Source organism: Neurospora tetrasperma, assembly GCF_000213175.1.
Source record: "Neurospora tetrasperma FGSC 2508 unplaced genomic scaffold NEUTE1scaffold_3, whole genome shotgun sequence".
NCBI lineage: Eukaryota > Fungi > Ascomycota > Sordariomycetes > Sordariales > Sordariaceae > Neurospora > Neurospora tetrasperma.
Genome location: NW_009799101.1, coordinates 452,418 through 465,604, shown reverse-complemented (window position 1 = coordinate 465,604; position 13,187 = coordinate 452,418). Strand labels below are relative to the sequence as shown.

The following is a 13,187-nucleotide window of genomic DNA, read 5'->3' as shown; positions in this document are numbered from 1 at the left end:
CCGGGCCAAGACTGCCCCTTCCCTCCCAGGATACAACAACGATCCGAGGGGATACATACCTGGTACTGCTATCTGATTGCTTGCAATCTTGTTGAAGCTCGAAATAGCATGCACATCTTGGATCCTGACCGGTCCATCTTCTTCCAAGCCCATGTTTTGCACATTGATATTCATCAGAAACTTCAAATTCTGCCGGATCAAATTATCCCGCCCGCCACTCCTCTCATTGTACAGAGAATCGCGCCGGACATGGCTCGGGGGATGATAATATCTGCAACATCCCGACGTAAGGAACTCACACATCTCTCCATTCCGGCACGGCTTGGATGGTATTTGCATCCATTGCTTCCATTGTCTGATCCGGTAAGGGTTATGGTCAAGGTTGCAACTCGAGCTTCGTTGGCAGGGTTTGTCGTTGACGAGCCATCCGCAGGGAGGCTGGGACCTTTCTCTGTGTAGCATCGCGACGTGTATGTGTTGTCGGTTTTGCTTTGAGAGATGTTTACTTAATGAGCAACAGCAGGGAGTTTAATGACAAGTTCATCAACCAAGATGTCTGGTGGGACCATGGTTTATATAGGGCAAGTAGCTTGTTTGTCAGGATGCCCCAATCCCTTTTCTTCTTGCATTATCAACCTTCGGTACGAGAGGCCTACCAGCGGGATAATCAAGGCAACCAGGACTATGAGTCCAGTCTATCAGGCTCGCTGGATGATGTCGCTGTAATCGTTTGTACCCGAAGAACAAACAATGGTAGCGAGGTAGGTTCCCCCGTCGGAAGCCCGCGCTGGTTGAGCTCAAAGGTGTAGGTGATGTTCGCTCGTAGACGGCCAATAATTCGCGGGCCCAACTGCAGACTAGCAGTGCAGGATTGACCCTTACTCGATAGTTCTGGTTGATTGGTTGTAGGCTTGCCAACTAACTCCCGCGGGAGGCCCAACGACAGGAATCTAGGGTGTTCTGGTGGTCTGTCGATTGGGAGGCATACAGACGTTCCGAATCTAGGCTCAATGTTAGGTTGTCTATTTCCTGGACAAGGCGGATTGGGGAATGGTTGCTTGCCTACCAAAGTGCACCAGTTGCTCTGGCTGGGTCTGCCTCGTGCTAAGGATTGATGCAAGTTTGCCTGTGTTGCTGCCTCAGATGCGATTGACCGCGGCCTAGGAATGATAACAACAATGGTGACAAAGGGGAAACCGACGATCTGGTCTAGGATGTGTGATAGGGCTTTATCAAGAGAAGGGAAAAAAAAAGGGAAAGAAATAAATCTGGGTGTGGGGGCCGACGGGCATATGCACCATGATCAATTGGCCGCAGGGCAAGCCATCCAACTGGCTGCACGTCCCACAGAACCGCAGGAAGGAAGCCATCGCCAGTCAAGAGAAGTGACTGAAGCATAGATGGCTGATTGGCAGCTGGGGCGACATTCCCGTGTTATTCTCCACAGCAGACCACTATTATACTTCTTGCTCATTCTCTGATCTTCTCCCTTGCTGTGGTGGTGATCTATGATGGCGGAATGCATCCGTCGGTGCTAACAGATAGAAAAGGCCATTTTGCAAAACCAGAGTTTCTCGGCGCGCGGAAAACTGCATGTTCTGTCGGCCGACGTACACTATGTGCTGACTGATGGATTTGTCGACGACAATGTATCAAGGAGCAGTTCTGGCCTCAATGCTTTGCTTACTGCGTATCAATAAGAACGTGGGAAGGCATCGCTGTCATTGTATTTGTCTCGTGAACCACTAGGCCGTCGGATCTTCTTGCAGTTCAGATGATGAAGGGGTCAGAATGACTAAATGAAATCGAAAGTAGCATAAACCTGAAAAGAGACAAGTGTAAACAGACTCCAAGACGAGCAACCCATTGCTCAATTCATCCAACTTACGCACCCTTGAGACATACCGTGGCTAGCAATGAGTGCATTCCATTCAGAGCCATCGCAATGAGTCGGATGAAGCACATGCATTCCCTCTCGACTTTGTTGCTCACGGTGTAGTTCGACAAGATCGGTGCCCTGCAAACACCTCAAGGCGTACGGGCCAGGAGCTGTGATACCTTAGAGACAAGACAATAGGACACAGGCATTTGATCCGATAACCTATCGGCGTATGCACTTGCACATCACTGAGGCTGAGATATTTAGACCGCCATCAAAAGCGCAGGTTTAGTTCGTAACACTCCTTCACTGAGCATCAAAACAACTCGGATGACACGGGGAGAGTTCAGAAGCCACGACCCATTCACCAAAGGTGCAATGAATTCTAAGTCGAAAATGGCCAACTCACTTGCACAAATACCGCGCTCAGTTCGCCATAAAGCAATAAGAAAAGTCCCTCTACCTTGAACAATTCAACCATCGTAAGCAAAACGAAGGAAGTGCACAGATACAAAAAAGAAGCGGAAATAAAGCAGAAATGGAGTTTCAGGAAGCACTTACTGGTCTAATGACAACATGCACTGGGTTGGTCCCAATCCTCGCACTCGAGGTACCATCGAACCTCTCCGTCCTCGTCGAAGATATCCCAAGAGTGCTCAGAGAGCTCGAGGAGACACTGAGGGATCTCCAAGAAATACCTCGGGAGAGAAGGGAGATGGTGGAGGTCCACCACTTGCTGGTTGTGCTGGCATACGGCATGTTTGAGCTCTCTCGGCTTGATGCAGCACTCTATGCTCTTGGGTACTTTGGCAATCAGGAGCCAAGTACGGAAGACAAAAAGGAACGGAACATGAATGTGTTGTGGGACGTCAAGATGACCTTGGCAGAGGTTTGGGAGTATGTCAAGAATCTCAGAACCATCTTGGTCAGGTGAGTTTGTCCGCAAGAAGTCCGGTTCCAATTTTTGCTGATATTCTCCAGCGAATCCCAATCCGAGCGTGTTTGGAGCAAGAACAAGCTGGACAGAGAGCTCCAAGCAGTTCTTCGACGCCCTAACCATGTGTCGAGTCGTCTTAGAACCATAGACCTGTGGATGGAGGACGGACAACGATACGGTAACGGCGGTTGGAATAGGGCGTTTACTGATGTCATGTTAGACTCAACTTTAGATCCTCCGATTGTGCCTAGCAGAGTGGCTGCCATAAGATCTCAATTCGACCCAGAGTCAGGCTACCAGCCAGTGCGTAACAATCTCAACCAACCGCTTTCAAGATCGTCGGACCCGAGATGGTCATCTCAGGCAAGGGATACAGCACGTGTACTGCTCACTGATATCTCGGGCGTTGAGGACATCAGTATTCCCATCTACCGGGAGGACCTGAGTAACGAGGCCAACTACAGATTCAGTAGCGCGCCTCGTAGATCAAGACCAAATTACTTGGACATTGCGGATGCGCCGGGGATACGAGAGATTGCTCAGTCATCGCCTTGGCGACCACCGCGATAAGAAGAATGACGAATCAGATATGAGATGGATTCCTGGTCGCAAGGTAAAGGCAGGAGGTATAACGCGATGCTGGGGAGGGACGTTTCCGAAAGGCAGCCATTGCTGTGGAATGAGAAGGTGTGGTTCGTAACATCACGGGCTACGGATGGAAAAAAGGATGACTGAATGTGGCAGGGTGAGAATACGGGGAGAAAGATAGAAGAACCATCAATAACGCGCATCAACAGCTCAGTGGTGTGAAAAATGCAGACGTGCGAGCCGCCGGGGATATTGTTGTTGAGAGCCTCAAGGGATATGTCTAAGAAGCATTAGTCCATGCCACAACTCATAGCTTCTCCGAAAGTAACTCATAATTGTCTGCTGTGAACTGTAGATGCTGGTTGACACCCCACTCAGGAGTAGGAGAGCCTCTTGTCAAGGGTCAAACTCGTCAAATAGCTCAAGACCCTCTAACCTTTCTTGGCCTGCTTGATGATTTCGGCGATCTGCGCGCTGGACTTAAGAGTGAACCCCGGCGATAGCATCAACTCAGTGCTACACTGATACCACCATACAGAATAGGTATCTCAGCTGAAGCTCCGATGGGTTAGCGCCATTTCCACAAAGCCTATCCTCCTCGGAGAATAGCGCCCTAGCGGCATGTAGCGAGCAAGCAAGTGTGCGTGCCAGGGGCAAGAGCCTCTTCCGATAACGTTGTTCGGAGTCTCGTCTTTCAGCTTTCTGTCAGCGAGACTCTTTAGTCATGGTACAACTGCAACCATGTCGTTCAGGTACTTAGCAGGCACCAGCTATGAGACCTTCTCTTCACGTGAGTGAATCGCCAAGCCCAGCCTCGGTTCGGCTCCGAGTGCCTGGTCGGACCGGTCGGTGGAATTTCGTAGTGTAGTGTAGTGTAGTATCGAGATGTCGCAATCACCACCACCCTTCCGAAATGTCGTGTCGGTACATGCGCTCGATTGACATGGCGTAATGTCGCAGTTGTAAAGTTGTACAGTAGTGTATCTGTATGTTTCTTGTTACTTCATGTACTGTATCTCGTTTATCAGATGCAAATCCCCATAGCGGAGCCTCCTGGGGGACCACCACCCACCTACCGCTGCGTGGGCCGGGCGGCGTGGAGACCGCTGGATCCTCTCAGTGACCCCAGAAAGAGCCCTGAAAATTTCGGAGCAGCCTCCCGAAAACGGCTTGGGCTGACTATCGTGGGGATCGGCCCGAGTTGCACACGGCTAGCGCGAGTTCCACCTTCCACGAGTTCCGTCATTTCCATGTGGATACAAACACAATCCAGGCACCCGGTCCTGAGCCTCTAGCCGAGCAAGCTGAACAAGCAAAAAACGGATGCCCTCGTGGCGGAATACTAATCTCCGGCTTGACCAGAGCCCCAAGCGCGCAACGGTTCTTGGAAACGAGATGGCGCATGGGTCTGCGAGCGTTGTGCAAGGTGCAAGGACAGGCAGGGAAAGGGAAACAAGCAAGGACAGGCTGAGGAGAGGAAAACAAACAAGGACAGGGACGGAAAGAAAAACAACAGGGACAGGCTGAGGAGAGAAACGCGCAAAAGATGATCAGCATGGCCTACACACGGAAGCACGGCTAATATCGATGGAGCTAACGAAGGGAAAAACTGGAAGAATACGGCGGCTCTTGGACACTCTCAAATTTTGGACCTGTCCGGATCATCGGATCGTGATCAACAGTCCAGCCCGCGGACAACCGGCACCCCGTATGCTGTCCGAAGTTCATCGGCCGTGGTATTGTGGCGTGGCTCGTGGGAGTATGTACCGGTAGATGGCGAAGAACATGTTCAACGGAAGAAGCCGAAAGAGCAAAACAGGGAAAAAGAATGCGATGGTGGAAGAAAGAGGCATGTGAAAGAAGGAGGGTATGGCTGGCGACTTGGATCGACCCATTGAGGAAGGATGATGGCTGAGCCACTTGAAATCTAGGTAGTGACTGGTTAGACTGATATGCTTAAGCAAAGGGACTGGAAAACGACCAGGGGGATTCAAACCGCCGAGTGACCGGAGGGCAAGTATTCGTAGTGAGATGTTCCCTTTTGATAGTTAAAGATCGCGGACCTGGACTGGTAGAGATAACAGGATAGATAGGCCAGCATTGCACCAAGTTGGAAGAGCGGAAAACACGTGAAAAGTTGAGTGGAATGGGCCTCAAGGCTGCCACCCACAACGGGTATCCAACCAAGGAGCGAACAAGGCAGTGTTAAATCTCACCTCTCCAATACTCTAGTATTCCAATGTCGCTGGTGTTCGACTATCGCTGGTGGAAGTGGTGGCAGCAACACCCATGCAATAATCATGTCCGCATCTGCTGGCCGCATGAGTGACGCAAACAAGCCTTCCAGGTCGTTTGCTCGCAGAAGCCGATCGGGAGAAGGATGGCATTCCGATTCAGCTCCAAGGCCCAAACTGCCCGGTGGTTGAAAGTATGAAGGGGGAACAGCAACCTAAGGTAAACGTGAATCAAAGATCCGGACTAGGGAAAGATGCCACTGAGCGAAGAGAATGTTGGAAGCTGAGAGCGACCCGGTGACAGATGATGATGCGGCAGTGAAGTGGAAGGAAATGGAAGAGTTTAGAGGCACCGGACTGATCAGGGCGGACGGGGAGAAAAAAAAAGAAAGAAAGAAAGAAAGAAAGAAAGAAGGAAGTTGAGAAGCGAAAAATCCAGCTGAGCTAAAATCTGAACTGAACTGAAGTGAAAGAGTATGATGATGAACTCAAAGTCGCGCCTGCCATTTTCACACATTAGCAATGACAAGATGGGTTGGGCCTCGAACCGTCCACATGGAAGAGAGGCAAAGAACTGTTTCGTACCTGCCTTGTGATACTCAACAAGACTGGGTACCTCTAAAGGGTATGTTGTCTGTGATGGACGGACCATCCATCATGGCTTCAGTTTTGAGTTCCTAAGGTACCTTTGCACGGATATTGATTGGGTTGTAACTTTCACAAGAGCACACCGACACCATTCAACTCTTCGTTGTGTGTCAATAAGATACTCTCCCGCCACAGCGAAGTGGAAGCAAGCGTCCGTAACTACAACCTCTTTCAATCCACCATTGCATCACTGACCATCTTCCCTTATTCCTTCAACTCTCTCACTGCCCTAAGTTGGGTCCAGCAAACCCAAGGGAATGACAACGGCATCGTCACCAACATGACCTAACCTCAAGACCTCAAGGTGGAAACCATATGTACGTTCATGAAGAGGGTAGGTGATTGTAAAGTGTACATCTTCCATCTTCCATCTTCCCTAAAAGGTACCATAAGGATACAAAATCCACCAACGCCAACCAACCCTAAATAAACCCTTTTTCCCTCCCCGTCGATCCGTCCATCCATCCATCCATCCATCCGTTCGTCCATCCATGCATGCAGTTGAAACCATAAAGCAAACAAAAAAAAACAAAAAAGAAAATCCCTCTCTGAAGGGAAAATGCCGCATAGTCTATCTAACAAAGCAAAACCGAACCGAACCGAACCGAACCGAAACCGTACTAACAACACCTAGCCGTGACCATGCTAACAAATGTTCCGCTATGCTACTGAGGAAGGTATCGATGTATAAGCAAGCAGTCAGACCACCGCCGCCGACAACCATCCGTTCAAGAGACCGGGACGGACCAGACCAAACCACCGTCAGACCACCATGAGATCGTGAGGTGAGTGAGTGAGTGAGTGAGTGAGTGAGTGAGAGGCGCTGTGAGGCGTCAAACGGAAAAACAAGAAATTCGAGAGAGGGACCCGTCGTGGGAGAGGTAAGGTTGGAAAGTCCGTCCGTGGAAGGACAAGTGGTCAACCGAAATGAAACGCCCTTTGTAAAATGGAAGGGCCACCGGGGTGAACATGTCGTAGAGAGGAAAGCTGCAAGAGCCTGGACGACGCTGTCCATATTGTCCGCCGTCCGTCATCTTGGTCGATGTTTACACCGCCGGCTGACACCAGATGCGACGATAGTACACCGACGACAACATCCATTGCGCCCCAGATAGACTGAAGATCACAAGAACAAACCAACCCACGCCGTCTTGTAGCTGACATCAGTCGTGCAATCGTCCACGGCGCAAAGGACCTTGAGGTTCTTGGCCGCCACAGCGCCGGAACTAGAACCAGCCGCGCCCGACGCAGAGGACCCCTGATCCTTGTGTTTGAAGCCCGTGTTCTTTGTGCACTTGCGGTTTTCGTAGCATTTCTTGCAGTAGACCTGTTTCGTTGATTCGATCGTTAGATCACCATCATCACCACACGAGCCGGGGGAAGAGCAAGGGGCATATAGAGAAAAGAGAGAAAAAAAACATACGTGACCACACTCCTTGACAGCCCAAAAGAAGTGTTCCTCTCGATCCTTCTTCGTCCTCGCCTTCTTCGGTGTCGGCCCCGCTTTTTGATCTTCCTCGTCAGGATCATAAGCCAATTCCTCCTCACAACTCGGACAAACCACCGTAAGATCCTCTCCCGTAGCCCGCGTGAACCCTTCTCTAGGCGGTGGCGGCGCATTGGCGTTCCTCTGCTGTTCTGCCGCAGCCGCAGCAGCAGCAGCAGCCGCAGCCGCCGCAACTCCGTTTCGTCCATTGTTACCGTAGTCGAGATGTGGCAAGTTCCTTCCCAGCGGATTGTTGTTCGCGTCCAAGCCAATAAGTTGGACTTCGAGATCCGGTCGGACGTTGGCGAAAGCGCCCAGGCGGAAAAGGTGGTAGAAGTTGCCAAACATGCCAGCGCCTGGTACTGCGCGCGCGGCTCTACCGGCGGCGGCTGGGGGACGGGCGGCGGCGGTGGCGTTACGTGCTACTGAGCGATGAGCGGCGCGAGCCACGGCGTCGTCGTCGTCTGAGTCAACTTCGCCTAGGTCGACAATCAGTTCGTTGGCGGCCGGGCGGCGATTCACGGGCCTACGGCTACGTTCGACGTTGCCGGGTTCGCGGTGAGGAGAGCGGTGGTTGCGGTGACCGCTGGCAGCTGGACCAGCTGGGGCGGGTTCGTCATCGTCCAGCGTAAGGTCGATGACCTCGGCAAATCCGTTGCCAGCTTGGGCAGGAGCGCCGTTGTTGGCGTTGTTGGCGGACATTGCGCGGCGTGCGCGGCGTGCTGCTGATGCTGCGGGGTTGTGATGATGATGATGACGGCGGTTGTTTATAGCTCGATTTCCACCAGCTCGAGGAAGGGCAGCGGGCTCGGCGTCGGAATCTTCCAGATCTGAGGTCAAGTCGATGACAACTTGAGCTTGTTGGTCTTGTTGTTGTGGTTGCGCGGGGTTGAGGTTGTTATTGGCGGCGGCAGCAGCGGGAGTACGCCTACCTGCCCGCCGGCCAGCGTTGCCGCCCTGGCCCGCCCATTCTACTTCCATCTCGACTAGTTCGTCCAATATGTTGGCGGCAAGGTTTTGTCCTCCTCGCGGGGCACCTGCTGCTCCTTCACCCGAACCTAAAACACCTCCCCCGCCTTGCCGCTGTTGTTGAGCACGGCGACGGTCAAGCAGAGCCGGCACGCGATACGGGTGGTGACGATGTTGTTCGTGGCGGTTTTCCTCTCCTGCAATCGATGCAAACCGTCGACGCGCCTCAGCCAGTCCTTGCACAAATAGCTGGCGGCGTTGTTCTAGTTCGTCAAGACGTGCCTCAATACGTGCGCTGGCTTCGAAGATGTCAAATTGTTCGCGGAGACGGCGGTCGAGAGAGGAATCAGAATCGTCGCTTTCTTCGCTAGAGGTGTTGTCGTTGTCGTGTTCGCTGTCTTGTTCTGTATCTGACGAAAGGAAGCCGCTGCTGTCAAGATCGAGGCTGTTGTCGCTGTTGTCGGAGTAATCGTGAAAGCCGGGAATGTCAAGGCCGAAGTCGTGGTCAAAATCGTAAGGAAGGTCGAGGTCGATGTCAAATCCAGGGTCGGCGTCGACCAGGCTAGATTCGCTAGATGACGGAGACTGTGGGGAATGTGGACTCTGTCGATGGCGGGGCGACAGCGAACCGCCGCCAACGTTGTAGTGATTCTCTTCCTCCTCTTCTTCTCCTTCTTCGTCGTCAAGGTCTAGGTCAATGTTGTTGTTGTTGTCGTCCAAATTGTGATCCCAGTCCAATCCAGGAACTTCGTGATCGTCTTCACTCTCGTCGAGACTCAGGTCAAGGTCAATGTCACTGCTGTCGTTGCCGTTGTCCAAATGGTCTTCGTAGTGGTCCTCGAATTGCCCTTCGCCCTCAGCGACCAATCGCTCAACCTGGTACAAGAATCCGCCCTCGTCATCAAACCAGCCGTCTGCCGCGTCCATAATGACCCGGGGGGAAATGGAAGGGGGAGGAAGGAGGTTGATTCCACTGCGAAGTCGCGGTGCCAGTGTCGGTGTTCGGTGGGTGAAATTGCTTATTCACTGACAGTCGCCTCCGCGCATTTCCCTAACTGGAAGATTGGGGAGAGCAGCAATGCACAGACTGACCTCGAGCTTTCGGGCCAACACCAGTGTGGTCCCCCTTGCCGCTGGTGATGAACGACCGGGATGAAGCCGAACCGCCCTGCTGATTCAACAAGTGCACGTGTTGAAGTGAATTTGGGAACCAGACCCAAATGTCCAATTCGTCCCTACCTAGGGATGCTGGACGGTGATCAGGCACAACGAGGTCAGGGTTGAAGGAGAGCTAGCTGTCTGCAGCCTCGAGGGGTGGGTGGTGGCAAACGCAGCTTGGTCAGCTTGGTCAGCAAATGAGCGAATAGCGTGTTGTGGTTTCAAGCTGTTGTTTTTTGGGTGAGCGGAAAGAAATTGAAAGATGAGAGCCAACCATCACCGTGATCGATGAATAGTGTAGACTTGGTCAACAAAGGAAGGAACTGAGGCTTTGATATTTTGTGACACTGGAGAAAAAAAAAAAAAAAAAAAAAAAGTTACCACCAAGGCTTCCTGCCAAACTTCTTATAAGAATGGTTGAGGGAAGTACCGTAGAAACTCGGTTAGCTAGCAAAAAGCTAACCTCAACAAATGCCTGGAAACCTGGATATCAGGCAGGGCGCAGATCTGTATCACTCGAGTCAGAGCCTGTGCTTCGGAATGCCGTCTAGGCAAGATAGTGTTGGGCATTACGGTAGAGCCTTCACTAACTGAGCGGACATGTGTACAGAAGTAGAGGTATGCGGCTTCCTGTGCTTGCACTGTCGGGCGCTCAAAGAGGGAAGGCTTTTTGCCAACTAGTATAACCGAGTGTCTACGGTAGGTAGGTAACCGGCACGGAGGAAGTCGTTTGTTTTTTAACTGAGGCACAAGATCATTCATCAACACCTCAATTGGTGTCTTTCATACCTAAGTTTCTATAGTAACTTGACGCTGACCAAGCCTGATGTAGCTCTGTTAGTACCTTAGCAGTACTGCAGGCAAAAGACCCTGTCACAACGCTGTATCCTTAACAGCCAGACATAGGGGTCCAATTGTACACCACCTTACCTGCATCCCGATTCGGGCGTTCAGGAACAAACAGCTGTCAGCCTATCACGTCGCACTATCCCCAGTTCTCGTCGTGAGCTCTTCCAGGGTCTGATGATGGACTGTGATATGCAAGCTGTTTGAGCGCAGGCACTGCTAAAGTTGAGATTACAAACTACAAAGGTGAAGCTATATAGCAGTATCACCACAGAATCTCCAAGTTTTGCTTCGGCATGATCAGAAGGTGAAGACATATACAAGACAGATATGCTCTTGAAACAACTTGCTTCCGTCGCACAGTTCTAAACTAGGCCTATTCATCAAATATCTTTTTCACGCTCGAGTCCAGATAAACCAATGAATTACTTTACAAGCTGTTTATGTTTTGCGTCATACTGGGCAGACTGGCATTGAGCCCTCTCTCATCATGAGTTGACGTCAACCAATCAACCCCTATCTCCTCTTTCGCTCCTCCTCCAGCCCATCACTTTAATCTTCTTGGGTCCTCCAAAGCCGACCCCACCTAGGGCGTTTCCGAGTCCGACGTTTCGTGTTTTCCAATGCGGTCCTACTCGCTCTTCGGCTCCAACACAGAAACTACGCCCTCTTTGCTGACGGCCACCAACTGCCTCGCCTTGTCTCCCCACTGCACCGCCACAGCCGGCGTGCTTGTCCTCAACGGCTCCGTCCACGACTTGCTAGCCTTGACATACTGCTGCACCGTAACGCCCTGCGATCCGGCAGTGGCGAGGTACTGGCCCGTGTAATCCCAGGCTAGGCCGGACACGTCGCCAGTCTGGAGCTCCTTGGCCCGCGCGGCGTCGCCTTCCTTTCGCAGATCGAAGATGGTGACGGACGACTGGCCGACGCCCGTGGCGGCGAACCAGAAGCCATTTTCGGAAAAGACAAGGGTCTTGACGGGGGCGCCAAGGGTGAAGTTGGCCATGCGCTGGAGGGTCTTGGTGTCAAAGATCTCGATCTGGCCGGATTGCGTGCCGGCGGCGAAGAGGTGGCCGTCGGGGTGGAAGGCGCAGGATGTGAGTTCTGTTTGTCCATATTAGTAACTTGAGAATGTGAGGAGGGGTGGTGAAAGGGTACATACCAGCATCAGTATAAACACGCGCCACACGCTGCAACGACTGCAAATCGTAAAAGATGATGCCCTTGTCCACGCCCACCGAAGCAAGAATCTGCTCGCCAGGGTGCACCGCCAGACCCGTCACGGCACCAGCGTGTTCCGTAACAGAACCAGTCTCGACACCGCCCTCAACAGCCTTGACACTGCCCTTCGAAGTGGCCGAGACGACCTTGTTGCCGATCCATACCGTGGCGGTCACTGGCTCGCCAACCTCCAAAGAGCGTTCGTGTGCCTTGGCCTCGACCGAGTAGAGATCCACCTTGCCGTCCAATCCACCGACTGCCGCATAACCACCGTTGAGGGCAAGCGAGGTTGCTTGTGTGACGGGGAGATCTGTGTAGGCGGTTTGTTGCAGAGCCGAAATGTCTTCTGTGGTGGCCCAGCCTTCGGGGACTGGTCGCTTCTTGCGGCCCTTTTGCTTTCTGTAGATCGGTAAATCGTCAGCATTTAACTTTTTCAAGGTGACGGAGCGCGGTAAACGTACTCGGCCTGAACATCATCAACATGTGCAGCCAACGCCTCGGGCAGACCCTCGCTGTCCACCGCCATAGCATCACCAGTCGCGGCACCGCCAGCAGAAGCCGTAACTGTAAGTCTGGAAAGGGCCTCGCGGGCCTCATCGCGCTCCTTGGTCAAGCGAGCAATCACGCGAACGGCGGCATCGTTCTGGTAGAGCGCCGTGGCCAATTCCTCCCTTGTCCTCGCCAGTTGTTGCCTCGTGTTGTATGACTCTAGTACCAGGGCGTCCCACTCGTCTTGGAAGGCCTTGAGCATGGATGGGAGGGATGTGAATTGCGGGGGGCGGGGGCGGACGATCCGATTTGTCTTGACGGGGAGGAGGTCTTCGACGTCTAGCTCTTCATCGGTGCCGGGTTCTTTGTGGTTCTCTTGGATGTACTTTTCGATCAATCGCTTCTCGAAGACGGCGCCTGGGATGTGTCAGTATGGCATCGCATTTTGGCCTGTCGTGGAAGCATCTGGTGTGGCTTGGTGGGAACAGAAGCGGTGGGAATGGTGGGGATCTCGGTGATGGTGACAACAATGACGAAGAGTGCGCGTACCGGTCTTTCTCGAGACAACAGGCTCCTCGGGAACCTCTCCGGATACTGCGTCAATCGGTTAGCACAGCGCTGCGCAACGGTAGCTTAGAGCTGGGACATACGGGCGCAAAGCATCTTGACAATATGACTGCAATGCGAAATCTGTATAATGTGTTGTTTGGTTTCAAGTCGCGATGTCAA

The 13,187-nt window shown here is 52.4% G+C and overlaps 4 protein-coding genes across 4 annotated transcripts; 2 read left to right on the top strand and 2 right to left on the bottom strand.

Moving 5' to 3' along the window:
* Positions 1-226: 226 nt before the first annotated feature.
* Positions 227-474, top strand: NEUTE1DRAFT_116772 (uncharacterized protein; the record flags this gene model as incomplete). The annotated part of the gene is made up of 1 exon (XM_009852165.1): positions 227-474. One exon carries the CDS (start codon positions 250-252, stop codon positions 457-459), a length of 210 nt encoding a protein of 69 aa, XP_009850467.1.
* A 1,943-nt stretch (positions 475-2,417) lies between these two features.
* On the top strand, positions 2,418-3,386 carry NEUTE1DRAFT_137168 (uncharacterized protein; the record flags this gene model as incomplete). Its single annotated transcript, XM_009852164.1, has 2 exons — positions 2,418-2,809; positions 2,861-3,386. The coding sequence occupies 2 exons, from the start codon at positions 2,418-2,420 to the stop codon at positions 3,384-3,386; spliced, it is 918 nt and encodes a 305-aa protein (XP_009850466.1).
* Positions 3,387-7,409: 4,023 nt separating this feature from the next.
* NEUTE1DRAFT_145974 (uncharacterized protein) lies at positions 7,410-9,668 on the bottom strand (the record flags this gene model as incomplete). Its single annotated transcript, XM_009852163.1, has 2 exons — positions 7,410-7,613; positions 7,710-9,668. The coding sequence occupies 2 exons, from the start codon at positions 9,666-9,668 to the stop codon at positions 7,410-7,412; spliced, it is 2,163 nt and encodes a 720-aa protein (XP_009850465.1).
* Positions 9,669-11,078: 1,410 nt separating this feature from the next.
* On the bottom strand, positions 11,079-13,121 carry NEUTE1DRAFT_145973 (uncharacterized protein; the record flags this gene model as incomplete). The annotated part of the gene is made up of 5 exons (XM_009852162.1): positions 11,079-11,852; positions 11,911-12,368; positions 12,431-12,875; positions 13,008-13,052; positions 13,109-13,121. The coding sequence occupies 5 exons, from the start codon at positions 13,119-13,121 to the stop codon at positions 11,377-11,379; spliced, it is 1,437 nt and encodes a 478-aa protein (XP_009850464.1).
* Between the last annotated feature and the right edge of the window lie 66 nt (positions 13,122-13,187).